This window comes from Lynx canadensis, chromosome F1 (genome assembly GCF_007474595.2).
Source record: "Lynx canadensis isolate LIC74 chromosome F1, mLynCan4.pri.v2, whole genome shotgun sequence".
Classification (NCBI taxonomy): domain Eukaryota; kingdom Metazoa; phylum Chordata; class Mammalia; order Carnivora; family Felidae; genus Lynx; species Lynx canadensis.
The window spans coordinates 12,327,384-12,354,928 of NC_044319.2; the positions used below are offsets into that span (position 1 = coordinate 12,327,384).

At 33.6% G+C, this 27,545-nt stretch overlaps 1 protein-coding gene across 3 annotated transcripts in view; it reads right to left on the reverse strand.

The window, feature by feature from the left end:
* KIFAP3 (kinesin associated protein 3) overlaps positions 1-27,545 on the reverse strand; it is a 161,092-nt gene that overhangs the window by 9,024 nt on the left and 124,523 nt on the right. For all 3 annotated transcript variants that reach the window (XM_030302531.2, XM_030302533.1, XM_030302532.1), the window contains one exon: positions 21,974-22,073. In XM_030302531.2, coding sequence (XP_030158391.1) covers positions 21,974-22,073 — 100 coding nt within the window. The remainder of the gene's footprint in view (positions 1-21,973; positions 22,074-27,545) is intronic.

Here is a 27,545-nt window from a genome sequence, read left to right on the forward strand (position 1 = left end):
GAAGTTCCGGGCCTTATACAGGAATTCAGTTTCATTTTCCTTTACTATATAACCTATACTGAGTTCATCATTATTCTCATGCGTGGTTATTTTGTGTGTGTGTGTGTGTCCTATCTTTGTGAATTTGGCTGTGAATTGTAAATTTTTGTTAACATTTAATCCACCTTTTTAATATATCTATATGGGGGCACCTTCTAAGTCAGCCAGGTCTACCATCTTGCTGGAAGTCCCTTCCACTTTACTCATTATCTGCTCTGCACACTCAAGAAAAGAATTTATCAACCTTGTATTCCTGTGACTCAGAATTGGCCCGCTTGAAGAGAACAATGACTTGAGAGAAATAACTGCAGCTATGAGAAGATATTTTCTTTTTCCTTATTTGTAGCAATTAACAGGAAAAATACTCTCATAGGTGCCTCATGGCAGCTGTCAAATGTGATTATCAAGCTGAAGTGAGTATTTACTCAAACCTATAATGGTCTTGAACTTTTAATAATAATCTTTTAGGGAAAGTATGCCATTCTAGTCATCTTTAACTTGTTCTTCAATTAAGTGCAAGGACTTCTTGAAATTGTCAGTTCTATACTATCAAGCAGTACCTCATTTCATAACACCAAATGTTCAGGGAACCCACTGAGCTGCTTAAGTAACCCCTAGGTCAATAAACCGAGTCATTAGCACCTCCTTTGAATAATTGTTTGTCTGTTACTGGTTCAACATTTATATAATCTGTCATAATACTTTGGTTTTTTAAGGTACAAAAATTACTGCTGTAGGCTTAAAGTAGTGAATATAACATAAGTAGCAATGTTTTCGCAGCGATAGTTTAACCATATTGTCTGGTACTGAGTGAGTTAAAGCCTGAACACCACAGCTAATTACTATGTAATGCTAACCTTAGTTGCTGGTTCATTTTGAGACTCTTTAAAATATGAACTGTGTATTTTACCCCTATGCACTCTCTTAATGATTTGTTTTTTTAGACTGAAATCACTTCCAGCCATCAGTTATACTCTTGGTCTCTACATATGCACTTCTCCAAGCACAAATATTTCTTTTTCCTATTGGTCTGCCAGCCCTGTCAGAGCAAATTTCACTTTAAACTAAATGCTATGATACTTAAAACCTCTTGGATTACTCAGGCTGCTAGTGTGATCTATGACCTTCCAAGAATGACAGCTGAACTTTCCAATTTGCTTATACTGCTTGGGGAACTAGAAAGCACATGCCAAATAGGAAAATGTTTCTGATGTTGAACAGAGAGAAGTTCTTGTTGGAGGTGAGAGCAGGAGACTATTAAGTACTGAAAAATACTAATAAGAAATGAAAAGAAACTAAACATGCTGCAAAGTCTAAGACCTTGAGCATAATTCAAACGTTAATGCTAGTACTCAAAACTTTTCAGTCCAGTAAAAATATGAATAATGACCTTCGGTTACTGTAATTTAAGCACAATCCAGAATCTTAAAGTGATAATGCACTATCAAAACGAACAAGTTCAAGATACAGAATAGAACCTAAAATTATCATGAGTACTATGTAAAATGGGCTATATGAACTCCCCATCTTTCTTTATGAAACAGACAGAAATCCGACATATGGACACAATCAGAGTAAACAGGGCTATCTAACATGCATGCTACAGATCACTCTCTCATAAATGAAAAATTAATGTTAAGCTTCTGTTAATACCTTGTCTCTCAAATCCTCAAATAAATAATACAGTTTGGGGATATTTTGATATACTTTAAACCTTTTCACTTTCTTTTACTACCTTACATAAGAGGTAGAGAAGTGTTGTAAAAAAAAACCAATCTCAAAAATCTTATCAAATATACGAAGCTTAATGTAAGGTTTCCAATATGTCATACTCTACTTATTCGTTTGTCTCAATAATTTTTAGGCTAATAAAAATCAAATGGTGGTTGATAAGTAAAGACTTTTTTTTTGTACCTAAAATCAAACCAAGTGACATTTTTCTAAAATTGAGGGCACGAGTATATATATAATAGAAACTATGTTTAGACAAATTAAAAGTGTGTATTTTTATTATTTTATTTTTTTAATGTTTATTTTTGAGAGAGAGAGAGAGAGAGCACAAGCAGGGAAGGGCAGAGAGAGAGGGAGACACAGAATCTGAAGCAGGCTCCAGGCTCTGAGCCATCAGCCCAGAGCCCGACGCGGGGCTCAAACTGACAAACCATGAAATCATGACCTGAGCCGAAGTCGGACGGTTAACTGACTGAGCCACCCAGGTGCCCAAAAGTGTGTATTTTTAAATAGCTAAGCATGGAAGTGTGAAAATTTGATCCAAAATAAGTTTATAATATTAAATATACAACAAAAGACATTGCCTTACATTGTGATATTTTAAAACATCTATGTTGGACACTGTTACATAAATACTTTCAGCCACTAAGTCAGGAATCACTACAGGTCAGATAAATATTTCATAGCTATTTAGTGTCCTCTAGAGCATTTAAAATCTCAGTATACTATATAATATACCAACATTGTATTTAGCACTGGAAAAACAGGTACTAAAGTAAATCTCTACTCTTAAGTTTTTATAAGCTCTCTTGTCCTTGAGAATGTTTGTTATGTCATGGGTCTGTAAAAAAACAAAAAACCCAAAATCATTTTCTGTTTATGTCTAAGGCTAACTGTAAGATGACCGTCAAGATATGGACTGATTTACATCACTCTGTTCAACCAGATTGTAGAGTTCTGATGATACAGCCAGGTATTTCTATACCATCTTCACAGCACGGGGCCAGCACAATTTGGGCACATGCTGCAATGATACCAAGCAAATTAATTCAGTGTAGACTGGAATGTATACGATTCTAACAATTACTTTTCTGACTTGTACCCTATTGCCATATTTAAACTAAAGTTATTTTCAAAGCAACATAAGAAAACATCATACTTTTTTTTAAATCACTGATGTACATGGGCATTTTTTCTCCCTTAATTTAAGAAATGGAAAGTATATTTATGAGCAAAACTAACTTAAGTATAAACTTATCAACAACTCCCGAATTTTATTAAAGTTAGTGGGGTGCAATGACCTCAAACCCAGAATATCTGGATATGTTTTCTGCTTCTACTGATATAACTTGTTTCAGCCTATATTTGTAACTGTCATAATTTCTTCTTGTAAAGTAAGAATAATGGCTATCCCTTTTAACATCTGCCTTGAGATTATTATACGTCCAAGTCTCTTATAGGAACAGTTAAGAGATTATATATTTGGTGTTGTTATTGTTATGACATATGAAAATGATAGAGCCTTCCCTAAAAATACTTATGAAATTCTGGCTCCTGCCACATGACCTAGACAGTTAAAAGACACTCGATCATATTTGGCATGCTTCTTACACATGCTTTCCGTTTGCTTTTATAGGGCTGTTACATAATTCATAGAGATTTATGCCTATACGTAGGCAACTAATTGTTATTGCACTAAAATAATGCCAAGGCCAATCATATCTTCCTTTTACCATAGTGAGACTCGACTGCTTGTATAAATAAGGTTATTCAAGCAAAACCCTTCAGATTCTATATCATGACTGATGCAAATGATACAACACATGTTGGGATGAAAATACCACGAATGTCTCTCTGCATGCTTTTCTACCTTATTTTATATTCAGTGAGTTTATTTTGAAAGCAGTAAATCAAGGGTAAGGTTTTTAGTTATTCCACACAAATCATCACTTCCCAAACTGCATACATTTCTGTACTCAGGTTTACTGCTGTTAGAAAAGGGCACAGGTCACGGACGTGTCTAGGATAGGGTATTTTCATTCCGTGATGTTCATTATCTTGGGGTTGTGCCAGCCCGACAATCTGGGACTTATAAGCAAAGCTGGGCAACTATCAGGAGAAATCTTCAGGGACACGGTAATGCACTGACTGTACATTTTTGAGATTATAGGCAGTATAGAGTTTTAGGCAGTATTTCAAACTAGCATATAGGTATAGCTAGATTAGGTTTTTCAAGTATGCAGGACAAGGAAAGATTACAAACTGACTTATTTAAAATGACTATGGTGCCCACTTGCTGATGGCAAACAGTACCCCCCACCCCAAGACGGGGAAAAAGTCAAGATGCAACTGTAAGAAAGTTTAATAGTTTCTTTTTTCCCCTTAGTGTATACAGAGAACAAGTTGAATTACAATAGTCCAATATTTATAAAGTCCTTAAAACCCAGAGAACTTTAAAAAAAAACACACACAACTTTTTGAGACTTTTAAGAATTCCTGTGGGTTTTTTTTTAACCACTTCAAAAAAGATCCTAGCATGAAGTTTGAACACCCATGTAAATATAGTTTTGTGGGGTTTCTTGTATCAATTTGAAAAGATGTAAGTTTTAGGTTACAGTTGCAACTTAAAAATTTACTTGCCAAACTATGTTCATAGAAGCCTCCTCCCATCCTTTCACATTTGAGGGGCTCTAAATTAGCCACCTGATACTGTCCACACAAATCTGGATTCCTTTTTAAGATTGTATTGCCTTTTAATTTCTGGCAGGCCAAGGTGCTTTGTTTTTAGCTGGAAGAACCTGAAATGGAAAGAATTTCTGAAAAAATGGGATGTATCAACTTTAGATAAACTTTAGATATTACTTGAAACAGAATGCAGATGTATGTTCACAAAAGAGAAGATATTCAGGAAATCATTAATTATGCTCCTGTTTATAAGTCTATTCAAAGGACTAGTTATTTTATAATATTTAACTCAATCAAAGGGAGTAAGAAATAATTTGTTGATCGTACCTCTCCAGTCTGAAATGAGACTGTAGAAAGGTATAACTTTTACATGAAAACCAACATAGACATACACAGATTTTAAATTCACTAAGAATTAACAGTTAAATAGATGTATACATTTTAGAAAATTACCATTTTTTCTCAAATATAAAAACAAAGTAACATTTGAAAATTGATTTTATTAACAGGGGTGCCTGGGCGGCTTAGTTGGTTAAGTGTTCGACTTCAGCTTAGGTCATGATCTCACGGTACGTGTGTTGGAGCTCCACATTGGGCTCTGTGCTGACAGCTCGGAGCCTGGAGCCTGCTTGGGATTCTGTGTCTCCTTCTCTTTCTGCTCCTCCCCTCCTTGTACTCTGTCTGTCTCTCTCTCAAAAATAAACATTAAAAAATTTTTTTAAAAAGAAAATTGATTTTATTACAGACCGTCCCATTTGTCTCTCTGAAGTAGGTCTGAGTTCTATTTATTTGCTAGAGGCACTAAGCAGTTATAAAATTACTAAGTGGTCTGGGCTACTACTTAAAGACTGCATGTTGGCCTAAAATCCTTACACGATTATAATCTACAGGATAATAGTACATAATCAATCCCCTTAATTCCAGACATCTCTTCCATTTCCAAACAACTACCAATGGAGGTTTATTGTCTTTTTTTCTTTAATGAGAAAACCTGAAACAAATCATGTGTAATCTGAAACTCTTTCAATTAAAAGCTTTGAGAATTCATCAATAGCTATGATATCAGTGTAAATCAAAGACTAAAATGTAGGGTCATGTATTCCCTTGGGAACAGCTATCTGCCTACCTACCTGCCCACCTACCTACTATGTAAGAGGAAAGGTTTCTATTCAGTAAGAGTAGAGATAGGTGGCATCAGAAATCAACATTCACATCAAACTCTGATACAATGCCTTTCCTCAAATCACACAATTATTCAAAGTATGTTTTGTAGGACACTGATGTGTTTGTAAAGAGGCATTGTCTCTATTACAAAGCCACAACAAGCTGCTGTCTGGACTAATCTTTCCAAAGTGCTTATTGTTCTAACGAAGTAACTAAATTCTAGGGAATTACCAGACCATCAAAGTATAATGTTTTATTAAACAGTCTATATAATTCAGGGGCTATATTTCAATAATAATGTGATTCTTTGTCAAGTATTGCAATGCTTAGCTTAAAATGCAAAAAATCTGAATCTATCACTCTATTTACTTTGTTATCTAAGAAAATTCTTCACAGTATCTTTAACATTTTTTAAAATTTTACTTTTCTCCAGCTTCGAGATATAATTGACATAAAACATCATCAGATTATTGGATTTTTTTCCTTAAAAAATTTCTAAAGGCATACTTTTGTAATGGAAGTTAAGAAACTGTAATATTCTAAATAGCATACTCTTAAAAAACTGTTTATTAAGGTAGAGTGGCATTCTTTTCTAAAGATTGTGTCCTCTAAAGATTAAGGACAATTCAGAAATGTATAATACATATATGTACAGAAATGTACATATACAGGAATGGGGCACCCCTGGCTGGCTCGGTCTGTTAAGTGGCCGACTCTTGACTCTGGCTCGGGTCAGGATCTCACATTTCGGGTCGTAGGATGGAGCCTGGTGTCAGGCTCTGTGCTGACTGCACGGAGCCTGCTTAGGATTCTCTTCCCCTCTCTCTACCATTCCCCCCTGCCTCTCTCTCTCTCTCACGTTTTTTTTTAAATGGGCAGGAACATGTATTAGACCAACCATGTCCAAATACTGACAGCGTACTTAGTATTAATTCCTTAATTCCTTTTCTAAGCCTGTTATTACCCTTAAAAGTTTTCAAAAAAAAAGAAAGTTGATATAAAGAATAATAAATAGGATAATGTAAGTTATCTCAAAAAATTATATTTTAACCCTGAACTATAGGCTTCTCAAAGGGAAGTGATTTTGATCTCTTTATCCGTAGAAACTAGCCAGTGCTCGTCAATCAAAAAGGTTACTGAGTATAGGAAAATTTAAGTATTAAAACATTTAATGCACATCCTTACCTTGATTGTATCTTTACTTTATACTCTATGAGGTTGATTTCATTTATCATTACTCTATAAAGCTAATTTCATTAAATGTCTTTAATTCAGGTAAAAGTTAAAGGTATCTTTTGGAAATAACAAAATAACCTCCAACATGTTATACTTCTGATTCACTGACTGCTAACAGGTCATTTTTATTAAGACCCAGTAATAGGAATGAAACAAGATCAAAGAAAACCTTTATTCATTTTAAGTATAACATAAAATTTGTTTCTAACAGAACATAAGCTATTTGGTAATGAAAACTAATGCAAAGCTTGCAACACTGGGACGTTAAAGTTTCTTTTGGCATTAACACTTTTTTATGGTACAGAATGCTTACAGTCAGTAGAGATGAGTACTTCTTAGTAGATTCAAACAGATATGTAGTATAATACATGTGAACTGAGAATTTCTTAATTCAGTCTTAACTACAAAGGCAAGTATCTTTATCTATAAAATACTGCCATTCAGAAGACAGTTTTTTATCCTATATAGAATTTTCCCATATAGCATGGGTTCCTATCCCAAATTTTATAATACAAGCACATAATATATTTTGATTGCATATTTAATACGTTGCACATTTGAAAGAATACTGAAAAAGTAAAGATTAAATATAAAACTAAGACACTGTAACAAAACAACACTGAAAGTAAAATACAGCATGGGAAATGGAGCAAGACATATATGTGTTTAAACTAATGGCTCTGACCCTTATAACTCATTTATTAAACAAATATGTACTGAGAAGCTAGTGTATGCCAGGCACTGTAGATGCTACTTTGAATAAGAAAGTCTAAGTTCTTGGTCTTCTGGAGACGACATTCTTGTGGAAGGAGGGAGATGAACAAGGGAACAACAAATAGATGATTAGGGTGCTAAAACCGACAGTAAGGACAGGATCGGGGAGAAGGTGCTACTTTTGACAGTTTTGTCGGAAAAAGACTCTCTGAGGAAGGAATATATGAGGAAAAGGGAGGAATCAGGAAAGACTCCCAAGTCTATGCCTTGACCTACTGAATGATGGTGACACTCACTGAGATGAAGATTAGGGGAGGGACCTATTTGCATGGAGGAAATCAAAACTTATGTTTGATCATCTTAGTAAACATTCAATTGGGTATGTTAAACAGTGACAGGAATGGTGGGTGCTCAGAGGAAAGGTCTCAGGTAAATATTTAAGCTAAGCTCGTACTTAAGGCCATGGAATCTGGATGAAATCCTTTAGGTAGTGGATGTAGGTAGAAGAGAGGGCCCTCCAAAAGGGTGTTGTTAGAGAACAGGGCCGAAGCCCTGAAGTAACCAGTGTTTAAAGGGAAAGGGAGGAGGAACATACAGCACAGAACACTGGGAAGGAATGGAGAAGTGTTTAGAGGAAAATCAGAAAAATGGGGTATTTTGAGATGAAAGAAGGGAGATTCAAAAAGCAGGGCCCGGACATCTGTGCCGAATGCTGCTGGGTTAAAGATGAGAAAGGTCCACTGGCTTTGGCTACACGAAGATTACCGATGATTCTGACTAGGCTGGAGAAACTGAAGAGTACATGGGAGTCTTTTGAGGAGTATTCTACGAAGAGAAGTGAGACATGAGCAGTAGTTGAAGTGTGCTGTGGGGCCCAAGAGAATGTAACGAGGAGGATTCCAGATTATGTTTGTAAACTGACAGGAATGATCTAGAAGAAGGGAAAATAATGATGAAAAGTCATGAAAAATGATGAAAATAATGAGAAGTCCTTGAGAAGGCAAGAAGGGATGGAATTCGGAGCAAAATGAACTGACTGGACTTTGGAAAAAAAAGGACATTTCCTTCATTCTAGCAGAAGGGAAGAGAGAAAGATGGGTAAAAGTAAGAGAAGAGATTAGGTGGTGGAATGATTACCTGTGGGCAAGTTGCTTAACCTGATAAGCTTTGGTTTCCTTAATAATAATGTCTTCTTCCCTGAGCTGTTAAGATGAAATTAGATAAGGAATGTAATAAACAGCAACTGGCATATTGCCTGGCACTCAGCAAATATATTTCAATACATATCATAATTATTAATCAACATATCTGACTGCAGACAGATGCAAAATCATTTTAGAGAATAACTTTCCAAACAATACAATTAGAATAAAGATGAAGTCTATATGGTATTGAAGCCTGCATTGTTTCTATTCCTTTCCAGTAATTTCATTTAAAACTGGACTTGACTATTCATGTTCCAGAAACAAACTTTTGTGGGCAGCTTCACTTTAAGATTTTTATTTTATTAAAAATTTTTTTTGTTAAGTTTATTTATTTATTTTGAGAGAGAAAGCATCAGTGGGGGAGGAACAGAGAGATAGGGAAGGAGAGAGAGAATCCCAAGCAGGTTCTACACTGTCAACACAGAGCTCAATGCAGGGCTCAAACCGAGGAATCAATCACGAGATCATGACCTGAGCCTAAATCAAGAGTCGGACGCTTTAACAGATTCAGCCACGCAGGCGTCCCTAGGTTTTAATTTTTTTTAAAGAACAACAAAAACTGAAAAAAAAATGTTTATTTTGTGCAGAAATTTTCTGTGGACTTTCAAATCCAGAATTTTGGGGGGCTTACGGACTAATGGTCTGATACAGATTTAAAGTTGTAGAAAAACAAAGAAACAAACTATAGAACAGTCTTCCCCACAGACAGAGTCTAAAATTTTGTTTTAGCCTCATTTTTTTCACATGCAAACTATGACATTACAGTGAAAGTACACCTAGATAGGCTTATTTGAAAACAAAATAATTCTAAGAGAACTAAAATTTTAAAGTTCAACATTTCTACCTTATATTTAACACCTGCTGAAAAAGGCCTTGGGCAGTAAGGCACCTCTCTTAAAATTTTCAAACCACTCCTTTCCAACTCCTTTTTTTTTTTTTTTTAATTTTTTTTAATGTTTACTCATTTTTGAGAGAGACAGAGACAGAATGCAAGTGGGTTGGGGCAGACAGAAAGGGAGGCACAGACCCTGAAGCAGGCTCCAGGCTCTGAGCTGTCAGCACAGAGCCTGACGCGGGGCTCGGGCTCATGAGCTGTGAGATCATGACCTGAGCCAAAGTTGGATGCTCACCCGACTGAGCCACCCAGGCGCCCCTCCAACCCTCCTTTCTTACTGTGGTATCTAACAACTGGTACTGTCCCAAAAGTGGGTCCTCTCTCGGTTTTATCTGGAGATGTGACTTTACTGCCTCCAATTTAGAAATATTCTGAGTTTCAATACATTTTTAGTCATTGTTTTTATGAGAGTTATGTAAATCAATGAATGGATGTTACACACTATTGATTTATCCCAACATTTTGATTTTTTTTTTTAATTTTTTTTTCAACGTTTATTTATTTTTGGGACAGAGAGAGACAGAGCATGAACGGGGGAGGGGCAGAGAGAGAGGGAGACACAGAATCGGAAACAGGCTCCAGGCTCTGAGCCATCAGCCCAGAGCCTGACGCGGGGCTCGAACTCACGGACCGCGAGATCGTGACCTGGCTGAAGTCGGACGCTTAACCGACTGCGCCACCCAGGCGCCCCCCAACATTTTGATTTTTATGAGACTAGAAATACCTTGTCCTGTGAAAGCAGAAAAGTCCTGTGACTTCAATGATGAGGAACTAAAACCAGCTTTCTTTTATATTTAATTTTATAATATATATATATATATATGATCTATATAAATACATAATATTAATAAAGTACATATATCAATGGCTATCATCTAAAATGGCCTCTAAGTGTGAATTTCTTGAGCTATAAGTTCCAGTTGCCAACTACAAAACAAGACCGAAGATTAAAGGTGTGAGTGAAATAAATTTAACATAGATTAACTGAATCAAATAATGCCTCAACTGAGAGATTTCACTGTAGCCAAAAATGAAAAATAAAAAATGTAAGATTTTCTTGTACTTCAGTATGAAGATATATGTATTTAATAATGTATGAAATTCAGCTTGCTTTATGTGATTTTTAATTTCCATTGGTTTATTCAACAGATATTTATATATCACCAGTATGTGTAAGGACCCATTTGATGAGATGGTTCAGCAGATGCTGGTAACAATGTTATTTTTACTTTAAGGACAGCTCTTATAATGTAGGGATCAAAGTTTTTGAAATCCTTTAAATTCCATTAAATACTATAGACTCAAAAGAAATGTATGCAATCAAAAGTGAAAAACAATGTTCTAACCTATTAAATAAACTCATTAGGTACAAATTTATGCTGAAATGGAATATACAACATAATCAAAGTAATAATAAACCAGCTTGTTATTTGAGGAGAAAAAGAGGCTTGGTCTTTCGAAAGCCTTAAAGTAGACCCAATTTGAATCTCAACGGTGGTACAGATCCACGTGCACTCACCGCTTCACCCCTCCTCCCCAACACACACACACCTTTCTCCTCTCAGTTTATTAAACATTCTAAATCTTCCTCCCAGGTTTGGCTTTGGAACCACTTACTTGATAAAGTAGGTCACTTAAAAAGGAAGAAAGCCCAATAAAATGAATTACAAAGACAACAAGATTAAATTGATTGCACTGTTTTCATACATTGTAGCTAAAATTTTGCAAATATGCAGTTGGCTGTGGTTTGGCATTTAACAGCATGCGATCAGTAAGAAGGAGGAAATTTTATTCTCATTAACTGTTGCAGATTTACTGCAGTGAAAAAGGGCTATGTAACCCGAGATGTGACAGTACAGAAAGATCAAAGCCATGGACTGGAAACTAAATAAACCCTCTGGCTACTTCCTGCAAGGAAAATTCACTTTGGCAATGTAAAACAGAGCCCAGTTAAAAACTACTCTCAGTTTTATGAGCTGTCATAGCAGCTCAAGTGGTTTGGACCGGCTGAGTTTAGAACATTATATTTCCTTGTTTTTGTCTTAGATACTTCTGTAAGCAGTTTTATAGACCTTTTTTTTTTTTTTTTTTAAACACAATAACCAAAAAAAAAAAAAAAAAAAAGGCAACTCTTTTCTTTTGGTTGAAATTGAGAAGGTAACCCACTCAACTTATTAAAGCAGGCAGGTCTTCATTTGCACATTCTTTTCTCATTTACTACAGTTTAATATTTTGCTCTTAGATTTATTTGGCAATTATAAATATAGTTTAATAATTCATCTGCAATCTATACAATTCCTATTCAAAATAAGTGCAAATCAGTTTACAGAACCCATATGGCTCATATCTGAGGGGTGAGCTATTTGTAACAGCACATCTGGAAGGACTATGGGCAATATGGAAAATATGGGAATTAATTAATATTATGTTTAAAAACCTATAGGCTCTAGATTTCATGTTTTTTAAAACAAATAAAAATATCTGGTTTAACATTTCTAACCTAAGGAATTTTTTTAACAATTGTTCATAAATACTTAAATCACATGGTTAAATCAATCAAAACACAGATGGGTTACAATAAATCAATTTTAAATTAGAGAGTATCTCTGAGTTGAGGAGTAAACTCAATATCACCAAATCCAGATTTACAGGAAATAAAAGACATGATGTGTTTTCCTCTCTTATTTTTTTGGAGGGAGTGGTTGTGTTTATCAAACAAATTGCTTACGGTTTTGTTATTCTCATTAGAATGTCAATAAGCAAGGCTTTATAATGGCAATTTACATCCTATTCCCTTAAAAAAAAACACACTTTTTTTTTTTTTTTTTTTTAAATAAGTGCATTGTTCACAGGTCAAACATGTCACAAAAGCAGTCATCTTTGCTTATGGACTTCCTATTTTCTTTACATTTAAATTTACAACTAATTTTTATATATTTGTATAGTCAAAGAAATACAATTAATACATATGAAAATGTATAAACTTTAGCACTAGATAATCCTTCTTAAAAGGTGGTGATATAATTAACTTCCCGGCCACGACTGGATTAACTTCCATGTCATTTCTTCTAGTACAAAGCTACACCATAATTGATGTGTTAACATTTTTATAGGATCCAGTCGTAGTCTGATTACTTTTTTTATTTATAGACTCAGTTATGCTGCATTTCTTCTAAATAAAAGTCCTAATAAAGTGACAGTAAATTTCGTTTTCATTTGGAGCATCTTTGGGCCTTATATACAGCTAACACGTATTGCTCAGATCATCAGATTGAAAATTACCACAAACTTAACGAGAGCAGTTTTGTTGCCAACTTCTTCTCTTGCTTCTAAATTTCCAAAGGAAAGTAAATTACTTAAAATATTTTTACAAGTCAGGAGTATAATTTCTCTAGGATAAAACATCTTCCCAAGTTTCCAGGATTCTAAGCCTTGAATTTTGGCTTGTATTTCTATATTTCAGTAAAGTTTACAATTTGCTAATGCTGATGTGTGATAATCTAATAAAAATCTGGCCTTAAAAGTTATAGGCCCAATTTACTAATAAAACCTAATTCAATTCTCCTTGGGAAATGCAAATCATTAGTGTCCCAGCAGCAGAATAAGCCTTTGTTTAAGGCTAGGAAGACTGTTGTCTCTATAAAATGTCTAAACAAATAAGACAATTAAGACTAACATGAGGATTCATGTATAGGTACAAAACAACAGCATCATGTATATAAACATGTACATTAATTAGCTAAATAAATGATTTGCACGAGATATTAACCCTTAGAGACAGATTATTTTGCTCATTTCATCCTCATTTTTTATATGATTGGATTCTGTGGAGAACTTTTATTTTGTTTTGTTTTTATTTTTCTTTATTCTGTGGAGAACTTAATGAACTAAGAAGTACTTAAGAGAATTTAACAGTAGTTAAATTACTTATTAGTTCACTATTAATTACTTACTTAAGTAATTAATTACTTAATGTGTTCATACATTTTTAGCAACTTGCCTCCAAGCAATCTGAAGCATCAGTTTGCAACAAACTATGTGAAATATATGAAAGCAAAGTAGGTAAACAATGTTGTGCTGCACAGCAGAAACTACATATCTTACTCTGAATTTTAATAACATTTACTCTAAGATACTATAAAGCACAGTTCACTGTTAGACTAATAAATCTGCCTGCCTTTTGGAGGCCATACTGGTATAATAGTAAAGGCTTCACTATTTTGGACTACTCCCTTAAAAATCTCAGCCTTCATTTCTACTTTTGTTAAAATAGAGACAGGACTACCCTTTCCCTTATCTACTTCACACACTATCGATGATCAAATGAAATACATGATGATATATACATAAGTGCAAGTTACTATTTTTTGTACACTCTGATTTAGACCAAAAAAAAACCAAAAGCCTTAAACATTTTTCCTTGAAACTTTTAGAAGGCTCCTAAGACATGTCACCTCCTGAAATAAAAAAATATACTGGCAGATGGCTATGTATTTAAAAAGAAAAGTGCAATTTAGTGTAATACAAATTATGTTACAGCCCGAGTCTCATAGTGTAAAAGTCACTTATTTGCATTGACTTAACGTTCCCATCAGAACTGTGTTACACAGCTATTGCATCTTGTGTTCTCCTGTTTTCACCATTCCACAAGCTTAAGAGTAAAATTTCATTACCTTAGATATAATTTTACCTGTCACATAGTGTTATTTCTTATAAATGGTTTAAGAAAATTTACCATACATTTCTGTTTGGTTAATATTGGTGAAAGGAGGAAGAACTTAAAATGACTAGGTATAGCACTGATTACTAATCTTGAAATACATGCTTACATATATTAAAAACAATGCTATTTGGGTAACTTAATACAATTATAATAAAAATTTGCACAGATCTAGGTATTTTTAGACCAAATAATACACCCTGAAACAGAGCAACTTTCAAAACTAAATAGAATATTGTCTGTTACCCAACCCCACTGGCTTCTATAAAGAAGTTCTCCTCTAACTGTTTTAATTATGATTTAACATAATTGCATTTAAACTGAGAAGCAACTCTTGCAAATATCTCAAACTAGATACAGCTAAGAACAAATATTAGGGACCTATACAAATGTGTATGCCAAGAACAGAGTCGATAAAAGGTATAATAGTGCCTTGTATATACAAAGCACTTAGTAAGTTTTTGTTTTTTAATGTTATACATTCTTTAATAATAGGCTTGTCTTAAAATGAAAATATGTTTACATATTAAGATTAAATCAGTGAGTCTATTGTCATGTTTTATACATGCAACTGAATATAAATAGAATGACCAAATACTCCAAAAATACCATCAACTTTCACTACTAGAAATCATAGATGTGGCAGTAGTATACTCACTTCTTTGCTACCAAAACATTATAGGTAAATAACATTTTTTTAAACAGAATTTTCTATAAGGAAAAACCAAATGAAAAGTTCTCTGTGGTCAATTCTTTAAAAAGTGGAGAATTTAATGTAAAGTGATTATCTATTGCTAAATGGATCTGCTTTTACCTATTTTGACCTTTATGCTTTTAAAAAAATTTTTAATGTTTGTTTGTTTTTGAGAGAGAGAGAAACAGAGCACGAACAGGAGAGGGGCAGAAAGAGAGGGAGACAGAGAATCCGACGCAGGCTCCAGGATGCGAGCCATCAGCACAAAGCCCGATGCGGGGCTCAAACCCACAATCTATGAGACCATGACCTGAGCGGAAGTCGGACGCTTAACCGACAGCCACCCAGGCGCCCCCTTCATATTTATGCTCTTAAATCAGAATCCTGGAGTAATATAATCTAATATATGGATAATATCATGTGACACAAAAGCAGCTGCTAAAAATAACATTCACTCCACAATTAGATAGGTGTACACTACACTCACTAAACTCAGTGTATTTATTTTCTTTGACACACACTCACTTTAAAAGGATTTTTTTTTAATGTTTATTTACTTTTGAGAGAGAGAGAGAGAGAGAGAGAGAAAGAGAGGGGGACACAGAATCTGAAGCAGGCTCCAGGCTCTGAGCTGACACCACAGAGCCTGACACAGGGCTCGAACCCACAAACCACGAGATTGATCCTGACCTGAGACAAAGTCAGATGCTTAACTGACAGCCCCCCAGGCACCTCAATCACTTATTTTTTTTTAACAGTTCATTTATCTAGTGTTTATTTTTTATTGATTCATTAAGGATAAATTGTTAGAAATGAAATCACAGAGCTAAAGGAAGTGAACAATGTAAGGATCTTGTTCTTGATTACCAAATGCATTCCACAAAGGTTTTATCCATTTAAATTCCCACAGAGGTGTATCAGAGTACTTCTTTGCTTCTATGTGTGGGAATTAGTATTAAAAAAAAATTGGCAATTGATAGGTGAAAATGGAATTTGGTTGCTTTATTTTGTAACCACCATATCTGGAAAAAATTACTAAAGTCAGGAGTTTTTTTAAAGGCTTCTCATAAATGTTCTCCTCTGGGCAAAATTGATAGGAAAAGAAATCTATAAATAATAATCTATAATAATTTTTTTAAAGTTCGTTTTTAATGCTTATTTATCTTTGAGAGAGAGAGAGAGAGAGAAAGACACACACACACACACACACACACACACACACACACACACACACAATCCGAAGCAGTCTCCAGGCTCTGAGCTGTCAGCACAGAGCCCGATGCGGGGCTAGAACTCACAAACTGTGAGATCACGACCTGAGTGGAAGTTGGAAACTCAACCAACTGAGCCACTCAGGTGCCCCAAGCTATAATAATTTTTGATAAAAATTTAATAACACACTAAATAAAGCAGTATTTTAGTTAATGATTATCTTTAAAAGATTTCGTAAGTATATACCAATTCATTTAGTTCCTAAAATACTGCTGAACAAATGGATGGTCTCAATGTCTATCAAAGGAACTACTTCTAGGAGGTTCTTTTCATTTTCTTTTGATCCTTCCATATACTTTCTATACTACTTACTCAATAATGAAGATCACTAAAACTTTATTAGAATGGAAGAGTTTGGGTTATCATTCAAAATTGGTATCAATTTTTATAGGCATATTTACATTCCTCTCAATAGAAAAGAACTTCCTGACTAGCCAAGTGAGGGGTTGTAACAAAGACAATAATTTGATTTCTCCTTTGAATAACTGCTTTGAAATAATCTCATGATATTCAGTTCTAAGTGTAATATGTAGTTCTCTGAACACCACACAATGCCTTTTAGATTGAGAACATGTCATTTTGAGGTTACTCTTTTCAAATGAAAAAACTGGCTGAATGGCTGAGCATACTGGCCTTAGAACTAAAGAAATTAGCCTAATTTTCACATGTAGAGTCCTTGTCTCAGGAAAAAGTTATACATTTAAAACCGTGGATAAAAGGTCTTTTTTTATATATTGAGAAAATAATTTGTCAGTTCTTTTCAGGAGGATTTTAAAGTGCAACTGCCATTCCAACTGTGATTTAATGTTTGAAAAAAATAAATTAGAACAGAATAAAAAAATGTGTATGTATAATATATAATACATATAATGAACAGAAAGTTAATGTCAAAGTATGCTAAGAAGGGGAGAAAAAGAGGCAGGCTACATAAAATATGTGCAGAAAATGAAAGTGTGAGAATCAGATGCTCAGATAATGGCTTTGACTCCAGTGAAATGGTCAGTCAATGACATCAGTGTGCCAACCACAAAGAAGAACTCCAGGCCTGAAAAATATTTTTCAAAGCCCCAAGGAAACCTAAGCAGTCTCTGCAATTTTTTTTCCAGTTTATGAAAATTGGATTCCTATAAAAGAAAAATGGACCATTTTTACTGCAACAAAACCTGATTTGTAAAAGCTGGAAGCAGTTTAAAAATACTCAACATGAGGTTCTTGTTAGTCTTGAAAAGTAAGAGTTATAATAAAAAAAAAAAACGGTCCAAAAATATGGTACGGATATATTGTATAGAAGGGGGAAAAAAGCTAGTCCTACTCCTATTATTTTTAATTAGCTTCAATAGCAAGTTCCACTTTACTTTCTAACACCAGTTCAGATGTGTTTGGGGGGAAGATTTACATCTAACCCTCTGGGATTGGCAACTCTATAGCTAACCTGAGAGCCCTAATGTATTTTGCATCACCTCCAAGTGTTGGGAAATTCTGGCGCCAAAAGGTTCAAACTGATAGTGACACATGTCTAAAACCCAGGATTTGCTGTCCAACTGCCAGTATCTATTTTATCAAACATTCAGTCTCCCCTGTAGAACAGGATAGATGAGTTTAACAATTTTCACTGTTTCCAATTAAACTGCCTTGCTATATTACAAAAATGTAGGCATTCAGGTTAAGAAGGACCTCCTGACTTGGATTTTAAGAAAAATACCGATTTAAATGGTTTAAACGATTTTCTAAATCTGGCTCAGTGTCCCCATTTTAACAGATTTGTCCTATTACTAAACTTTGTCACTTTAGGAATAAAGGGAAGCATTTTTCTTTGAACAATTAAAAAATAAAAACTTTGCATCATACAAATTAGAAACGTATTCTTTGTCTTTCAGGAACTTGGGATCATGTACTTTACCTGAACCCACTGAAACAAACATATAAAACCACAAAGACTGAGAAGCCACGAATACTGGTTGAAGAGCGTGCTTTTGCTTCATGTTCTCAAACCATTAAAAACAATAATAAAGATAAAAATTCACATTTTTTATATTAACTGTAAAAAAATTCTTCTTCCAGGGGTGCCTGGGTGGCTCAGTTGGGTAAACATCCGACTCTTGATTTCGGCTCAGGTCATGATCTCACGGTTTGTGAGTTCAAGCCCCACACAGGGCTCTGTGCTGACAGCATGAAGCCTGCTTGGGATTCTCTCTCTCCCTTTCTCCCTGCCCTTCTCCTGCTCTCTCTCTCTCTCTCTCTCTCTCTCTCTCTCTCTCTCTCAAAATAAATAAACTTAAAAAACAATTCTTCTTCCAGGTAACTTGACAGTGCTTATTTATCAAACACATGTGATAAAGAACAACAGGGAAAGAATTTGTAAGTCATCTGGACAACTTCCCTGATTTAAAGGGAACCCCCCCCCCCAATAGGTAATGTTTCCTCTCATTCAGAAATCAGTCAAGACATTACACTTTCATAGTTAACCCAAATTCTTCATGTTGCCCATTAAGTCTGCATATTCTCAAGAATCTTCCAATGGTGATGAACAAGAGTCCAATAGCTTCTGTTAACATTTAAAAAAAAATCCTATTTTGTTTAAAATATTCCTATTTTGTTAAAGTAAAAAGTTTCAAAAGTAGTATTGTAAGTCAATGTTATTTGATCTAATAGGCTTTAAATTTACCTATTGGATATCAGAAGCTGAAAGTAGCCATTAGTTTAAAATTTCACATCTGGGACACTATGCAGCAAAATTATGCCAAAATATGTGAATAATTATGTAGCACTTTAAAATACTTAAATCTCTGCAGAATTAAAAAGTAAGCCAGAGTTAAGATGCATGGTTTGTTACTATCAAAGAAGAGCCTACGAATCCTATTAAGATAGAATCCTAACCAACCAAAAATGATTGAATAAAACAAAGTAAATGATTCCAGAGCAGGTCAATAAAATAAAAAGCAACTATGGGTATTTGGCTATATTGTATACTTTCTCTGTATCTCTGCTGATACAACTGAGTCCCTTTTTATTTGATCTATTACCTATTAAAAAACTGAGGAAATTCATTGTAAATTATTTCTTCTGGAAATAAAAAGAGAAAATGATACAGTTATGTGATTTAAGGCCTAAAAAATTACAAAAGACAAGAGATGAAAGACTTAACTTTCTCAGGAGAAGTTCTTTTTACAGGTCAAACAATTCTCAAGTCAAAATGATTATAATAAATAAGTAGTTCACTCTTTTGATTTGAAAAAAGAGTCTACAGTAAGTTTTGTTAGCTAATCCTTTAAGCCAACATTACTGTGTTGTGTCTTTTATGATGTAAAAGAAGCTACTTAAATATTTTTGCCCTTGAAAAGGAACTGAAGGTACAAAGGTAAGAGGATTCCCTGAAGTCATGTTTTAAAAAAGTTACTAACAGAATTGAGGAATAAAATCCTGAAATCTTTGAACAGTGTATAATTTATTCACTGGGTACCACCATCTCTCAAAAAATTTTCATTGTTTTATAAAATGACCATTTTTGAAAACCAGAAATGAGAGATTTTGCTGAATTGAGCACAGAAAGTTCACTGTTTTGACTGCTCAATTTTAATGAAAGTGTTCAGGTTCTTAATCATATAATTATGTAAAAAAAAATGAAAGCAAGTCTTTCTGAAATAAGTAATGTATGAGTAATTTCAGTCTGCTTTCTTTAGACTGGCAATATCTGCAGGAGATACCAAAATAATGTTTTTGTTCATAGTGAACAAAATAGTGAAACACATATGTGCCATAGTGAAACAAATATGCCAGCATAATTAATCTTGTGATGCTATCGGCAAAAATCTTCAATATAAATAATTAGGATTATATACCCAAATAATTTCTTCCTTTTCCAATTATGTTTCAGAAAACATTTTTACAGTGAATTTTCACATGATCGAGTATAGTAGTTACAATGATTAAACAGAGCCTCTATTGAAATAATTATAGCTAATATAGACAGAAACCTCAGAAGCAATCAAAAGCCGTATGCTTTCTGATGTTTAAATATGTTTAACTTTTATGTCCTAAGGCAAGGAGTTTCCTACCATGACAATCCAGTCACCAATGAAACTATTTCTGAAGTGATATTATTTATTTAAAATCCACTACAGAATACTGAACTGTATATAATGTTATATCACATTTCATGTAATACTCCTATGTTTTTCCACCATGCTTTTAAACTTTGGGTCACAACCATCAATGAGCTGTGAAATCACATAGTTGGTTGCAATCTGCATTTGAAAAATGAAATAGAATAGGATAAAACAGAATTCCTTCTTACTATCATTAAAAATTTTTGTCTTACAGGCATAGGTATATATATGTATATAAACAAATATATATATGTATGTGTGTGTATATATTAATATATGTGTATATATATGTATATATATACACACACATATATAAACAAATCTGTATGTGTACACTAAGTTGCAATATAAAATGTATTGCTTAATATGAGCTGTGGTTAAAAACACATACACACACACACACACACACACACACACACACACACATACACACACACTTAAAAGTCACTATAGTATGCTGTGTTTTCTTCCAAATTCGGCATCATGTTCTACCAGAAAGAATATAAGCTTTGAGACATATAGACTGGAGTTCAAATTTTTCCTCTGCCACCCTACCTGTGATAGTTGGTCATTTAAGCTAAAATATTAGAGCCTTGATTTCTTCAATTGTAAAATGGCTATAATAATACTTGCTTTAAAACATTGCTGTGCAGGTTAAAGTAAATATGATGGATATTCATAAAATAGATTACACACAGATGATCAATATTGCTTGCAGTAATAATTATTGGATTAAAATGGCTTACTATAGGTGATCATTAAAAATCATAACATATTGGTCACAACTGCATTCTTTCATGTAAAAAAATACATTAAACACATCCTTCAAAGAGAAAATAATTGATATTAATGAAAAGTAGAATTTTAGAAGAGGAAATTAAATCAATAAACAAGACCCCAAACATTCATCAAACCAGTGTAATGTGAAATTTCAACAAACTATTGCATCTCTAGGAATGATAGGAAGGAGAAAATAATGTACATACTTTCTGATAACATCTGAAAAATCTATGATACCAGTAATGAAGTAGGATATTTGCCAGGGGAATCTTTATTATAATTGTAAAACAACACTGGCATGCCATATATTTCTTAAATATTTTTCTTGAATGCCATGCAGGGAAGAACAGTCTTTAATTTAATCAGCTTTTAAAGTGATGTTTGAATAATTATTAAAATACATGAATCGTCTTCTTGTATTTTACTGGCTTTGGGGAGCACTTAGGGAAACAATCCGAGTTCATTAATTTGGCAAAAGTATTTCAATGGACAGCCTGTATTTTCCAAAGTGATGAAGCATTTTTATTTTCAGATCTGCCATCTCCATTTTTTAAATATAAAATATGTGACTTCATAAGTTAATTCAAAATAAAACAAGCATGTTCTTGAAAATATTGAGGACTTTTTCCTCTTTAATGAAAAAAGATAGAGAAATGGGGAGTGAAGAGATTTCTAGCCTTTCAAAAACAAGGGAAGCACCATATATTAGATTTTTCTTGGATGACTATTTACCTGCCAGGAAATGAGTGTTGCCCAACTCCATCTCCATTTTGAAGGTGATAATCATTGAAGAAATCTGGACTTATGGCTCCTTCAGAGGCAATTAATCCATCTAGAAAGAAGGAAAATTGGTAACCAGTGAAACATATTTGTAGGGAATAAGAAGGAAACTATTCTATCAAGCAACAGAAGAAAATAATCTATATGTTTAATCTGGAAAGAGAAATGTTAGCACGACATGCTGGAAATATGAGCAAAAGACCATATACACTTAAGTGCTCACAACAACGCAGCACAACTGAACATTTCTTGAGCATTTACTATGTGGTAGTACAATACTAGCACGGAGATAAATAAGACAATCTCTGCCTTCAAGGGACTTAATAGTTTTTGGAGAAAAAAGAAAAAAGATAAGGAGTGAGGTAAGGTAGTATGGGACAGTAAGGATGGTCCAGGCTAAGAGAAACAAAATGAATACAGACAAGGAGACATTAAATAGCCTGGTGTCAGGGGTACCAGGGTGGCTTGGTTGGTTAAGCTCTTGATTTTGGTTAAGTTCTTGATTTTGGCTCAGGTAATGATCTCAGCGTTAGTGATCAAGTTCGAGCCTGGCATCGGGCTCTGCACTGGCAGTGTGGAGCCTGCTTGGGATTCTCTCTTTCTCTCTCTCTCTCTCTCTCTGCCCTTCCCCTCCCCCTCTCAAGATAAACCTTTTTTTTTTAAAAGAAGTACAATTGTTTTTTGTATAATGATCTTGTGTCTACAACCTTACTGTACTCATTCATTAGTTTTAGTAGTTTTTTAGTTTTTAGTTTTTGAGTTCTTTTTCTTTGCTTATAAAGTGCTTCTTTTCCTATACTAAGTCTTTGTTATTACTTCTTGTTGATTTTAGAGTGATACTACTTTCTTATTTGCTCCAGTCTAAGCAATAAGATAACGTACTATTGATAGAATGATGAATAAGTTAAGAATAAGAAAAGAATTTCAGGAAAAAAGTTCTAAGTGATGGCGTCAGGACTATCATAGGCATAGAACAAATATATTTCAGTATATGGCTTTTTAATAATTATCTGAAAAGGGCTCAGGCTTTTTAAAGTTTCCTTTTCTGAAAGTATTCTGGGTTGTTAAGTGACTTATAGATAAATATTGGCCAGGTCATACTCACAACATTGTTTATAAACCTGGCACATAGTAAGCAAAATTGTTTAGTCACCAGATGATCATTTTACACCTACCAGTTGCATAAAACACTTTACTAGGTTCTGTGGGAAATACAAAAAATTGCAGTTTCTGTTTTTAAGAATTTAAGATTAAGTGAAATGTAAGACAAACACTTAAGATGCAATTAAATAACACATTTCACTAATAAATGATATACAACAGGAATGAATGTATGTACTGAAAGTGCTGGAGGCAGAGAAAGCTAAAGAGAGATTATTACTGTGTTCTGCATGGGTTAGAAAATCTTACTTGGAGAGGAGGGAGGAAGCAGTATAACTGATTTGAGTCTTGAAAGATAGGTAGCAATTAAATGACAAAATCTGTTTGAAGAGTAAAGTTACTACAAATCAAGTGAATGGCAGAATTAAGTAATAGTGTCGGCAAATGAATGAGTGAGCTGATTTGTACTTCCATATGACAAGTATACTTACTTGTTACATATACCCATTTGTTACATTCACAAACTAAAGATTTGTACTATTACATAATTGTTGAAGTGTTAATATCTTTGGTATTTCTCTTATTGCTTTAGTAAATTTTAAATGCTTAAGAGGTAACTTAAAAGTATCTAATATTTAGTCCAGTTTCTCTGTCCTCTAAATGTTAATAAATCAAAAGACCAGTTAAACACAAAAAGTTATAAAAAAAATGAAATTATGGAAAACGCCAGGACACAACAGATTGACAGTTAACCAGTTAAAAAAACAATTTTATCTGGATTGAAGACTTCTCAGGAGCATGGCCAAAATTAACAAGGTTAAGATCACAAAAATCAACAAATTCCTCTGTCAAATTAAAACCAAATAACTGAAGATCAAGGTTTAAGAAACCTGCCAATTTCAGAGGAACATAGCTAAGTAAAATGCCAAGATAAAATACATATCACACTTTGAAAATGAATACAAAGATATTCAGCCTGCCAGTAGAATAAAAGATTCTAACACCCAGAAAATAAATACAAACAATAAGATACTGGAATTAAATTTTAAAAGTTTATACTACATGACCTAATGAAGTAAGCCAGATTAAGAAGAAGAAATTAAATGAAAAACTGTTGTCAATTTCTCAACATCTTCATTTTGACCCGGAGCTCCCACTGTCTTCAAAGGGAAAAAAGAGTAGCAAAAGGCTAAATGGAATACAGGAGACTACAAACTGGGAGCTCATCAAATAGAGATCAAACTAAAAATGTCTGAGTTTAAAGATCAGTCAGCAATCTTATAAACCCAGAATACAATAAGGATGATATAATAAACATGACATTATGTAAGTACGAAACAGTAAATTTATACCTCTGAAATTAATTTCTAAGAATTCTAGGACACAGCAATTCATTCAGTAAACTATAGCTTCTATTTGTGCCCTTTAATGCCTTAACAAAATTTAGGCAGCTCTGATAATATGGGCAACCTTTCTTTACTAGAATGAGGAATAAAAATTAAATTACACCCTAAATAAATAAAATCCTCAACTCAAACACCTCAACTTCTTTGGAAGTTGGAACTTTGGTAGTTTGGAGCTACCCTATTTGTTTCTCAGCATTCTGCATTCCAAATTAATTCTTTTATAGAAAAGATAAAAAGGAATCGTATATTCTTGACTCCAAGTCCAGATAAATCTAAGAGTGCCCTTCCAAAGCTCCTACTCTAACACTGATTCAAAGATAGAAATAAGGAGCCAAAGAATTTCAGGTAACATTTAAACTACCAGAGAACAAACAGAAGACCGAGATGATCTACACCAGAGCACTTTGTAAGCTGTAGAGCATTATACCCATTTAGGTTATTAAATTATATGAAACCTTTTAGACCACAGTTATACAACACACCTTTCTGAGGTGCTCCTAGTAATGATGATAATAGGACTATGAGTAAAATGGAGTAGGTACTGGAACAAAGATGAGATCTAAGCACATTTATTGTTAGCACAGGTAATTTATGAACTTCCTGATTTTTGAAAGTCAGTTAAAAAACTGACTTATAGACATTGTGAAGAAAGGTAAAAAATACAAAACCTCAATATCTTCTTATATATTGTTACTAAAATAAACTTTATTTTTTTAAGTCAAGAGAAAACATAACATTGGGCTCCTTAGTGAACTAGGCAAAAATGAAATTGTGGCTGTGTGGCAGAAAATAGGTATCAGTAATGAAGAGAATGAGAAAAAGAAATGACTAAAATAAACCATAACTTATTGGGCTATACCTGATAAGAGATATCACAAAAGCTATGAAAATAGTTTATATAAACTATTAGTATAAACTATTATTATAAAACTATGGCTTTACAATAATCCTGAGATAGAAACAAAGTACTGTGAACTTCACATTCCAGAAATATATCCACATATTAAATGCTAAGAATAAGATTCAGCAAACTGATAAACAATAAAAACAAAGTAAAAAGTCATTTAGAAATATGTAGTAGTGATTCAGCTTTATAAATAATACTTTCTCTGTGGGTAAATTTGCTTTCAGCAAAAAGCAGCATTTTCATGATGGAAGAGGAAATTACTCAGCGACTATAATCACAATAATTTTAGACTCTAAAGAAAAAAATACTGTAACTAAAGGAGATACTAGATTCCTATTTTCATAGGACAACAGCAAGATCCTTTAAAAAAATAAAAGCAAGAGAGAAACACATATTTTGACATATTTAATAGTTTGAAAATATAGAAGGCAATACTAATGACTAGGAAGCAGCAAATGCTATTTCATCTTAAAGTGAGAGACAAGACCCAGGGAATCACAGGTGATTTAGCTTAACCTCTGTGGCTAAAAGCTACTAAGGCTGCTTTTATCGGAAACCCCCTACAATTCCATGGAGACCAAAGACTTAAATAAGATGGCTCAAGCATTCAAATGAATCTGCAGTTTTACAAATTTACCTGATGTTTCTGAAGACACAACCACACACAATAAAAGACAAGAGGCTGGTATTATCTCAATTTTAATGACACATATCGACAGAGAGAGAGAGAGAGAGAGAGAGAGAGAGAGCGCGAGCACAAAGACTCATTTAGTTGAACTATTCATGGAAAATGAACTAGGTAAAATAATGGACTAAAATAATACAGATGGCTTGATCTGAGATCTTTATCTTTAAACTCACAGCAATGTAATCGCCCTTATCAAATGACTACCATGTCATCAGGCTACAGGGATTTAAAAAGCAACCATGAGGATATCTAATGATAATACTCCACTTCTCATATGCTTAAATTTGTTTTTTTTCCATCAGCTGTGGCTATTTCTAAACTTCGATATATAAAATATATATATATAATTCAGATCTCCCACAAAAGCAGAAGTTGTACATTTTAATTATAAAACACCTCAGAAAAATGTTTATGATTTTCATTTTAAGAGGTTAATGTAAATGAATCAATTTTGGGAATATAGTATAATTTTTTAGAAATTTGTCCTGAAGTTCTAATTATACTAAAACAAAGTTGAATACCGAGGTGGTTTCAGTTGTGGAAACTAGTAATCGATTCACACTGAAAACTAGCTATCAATCTTCAAAGCAAGAAACCTGATTCCAAAACATTCTGATTCCTGTTAACAAAAAAATTTATATCATATATATTTTACATCATTTCACTTCATGAATATCTGAATATGTAAGGAACAGCTGCTTGCTATTACTGAACTAAGACATTCTGGTTGGCTGAAATTAATGATCTACTCCATCTGGTTTAAAACACAAAGCAGTATTTCATAACTACTGTAGAGTTTGGTTAGGAAGAAATTCATTTAACTTTTAAAGTAAAGTATCAATTTTACAAGCTTCTAGTATCTATATCAAATATAAAAATAATATAGTTTATGGGCAATCTGCACAAAACAAAATTATGAAAATAAAGTGTGAATGAATACATAGCAGGGGGAAAAAGTAAGCCACCAATTCAGACATAATTACTTTGATGCTTTTTATATCCAATCTGCTACAGATCTTAATTAGAAATCCTTTCTTCCTCTCAACTAAATGACTTCAATGAAGTAATATTAATATTGGCAACAGTGCAACACTTCAAAAACCAGAAATTGCAAGAGCTTACCAGTCTTTGTGCCAAACTCATCCTTGGAAAAAGGCAGTATAGCAGAATCAACAAAGTTATAATATATGCATGATTTATGTAAAAATTAAATTTTACCCTGAAAACACTAGCAGAGTTCAAAGGAAAAAAAATATTACTGTAAGGTGTCTAAATCTTCCCAACCAAGCAGAGTTTATTAGTTCAAGACTAAAGCAAACCCATGGCAAAATGAGACTGTGCAAATGAAATATGTTAGAAAACAAAACATAAATTAGTTAAGTTACATATTTAAATGAATGCAGGATAGAGAAAAAATATTAC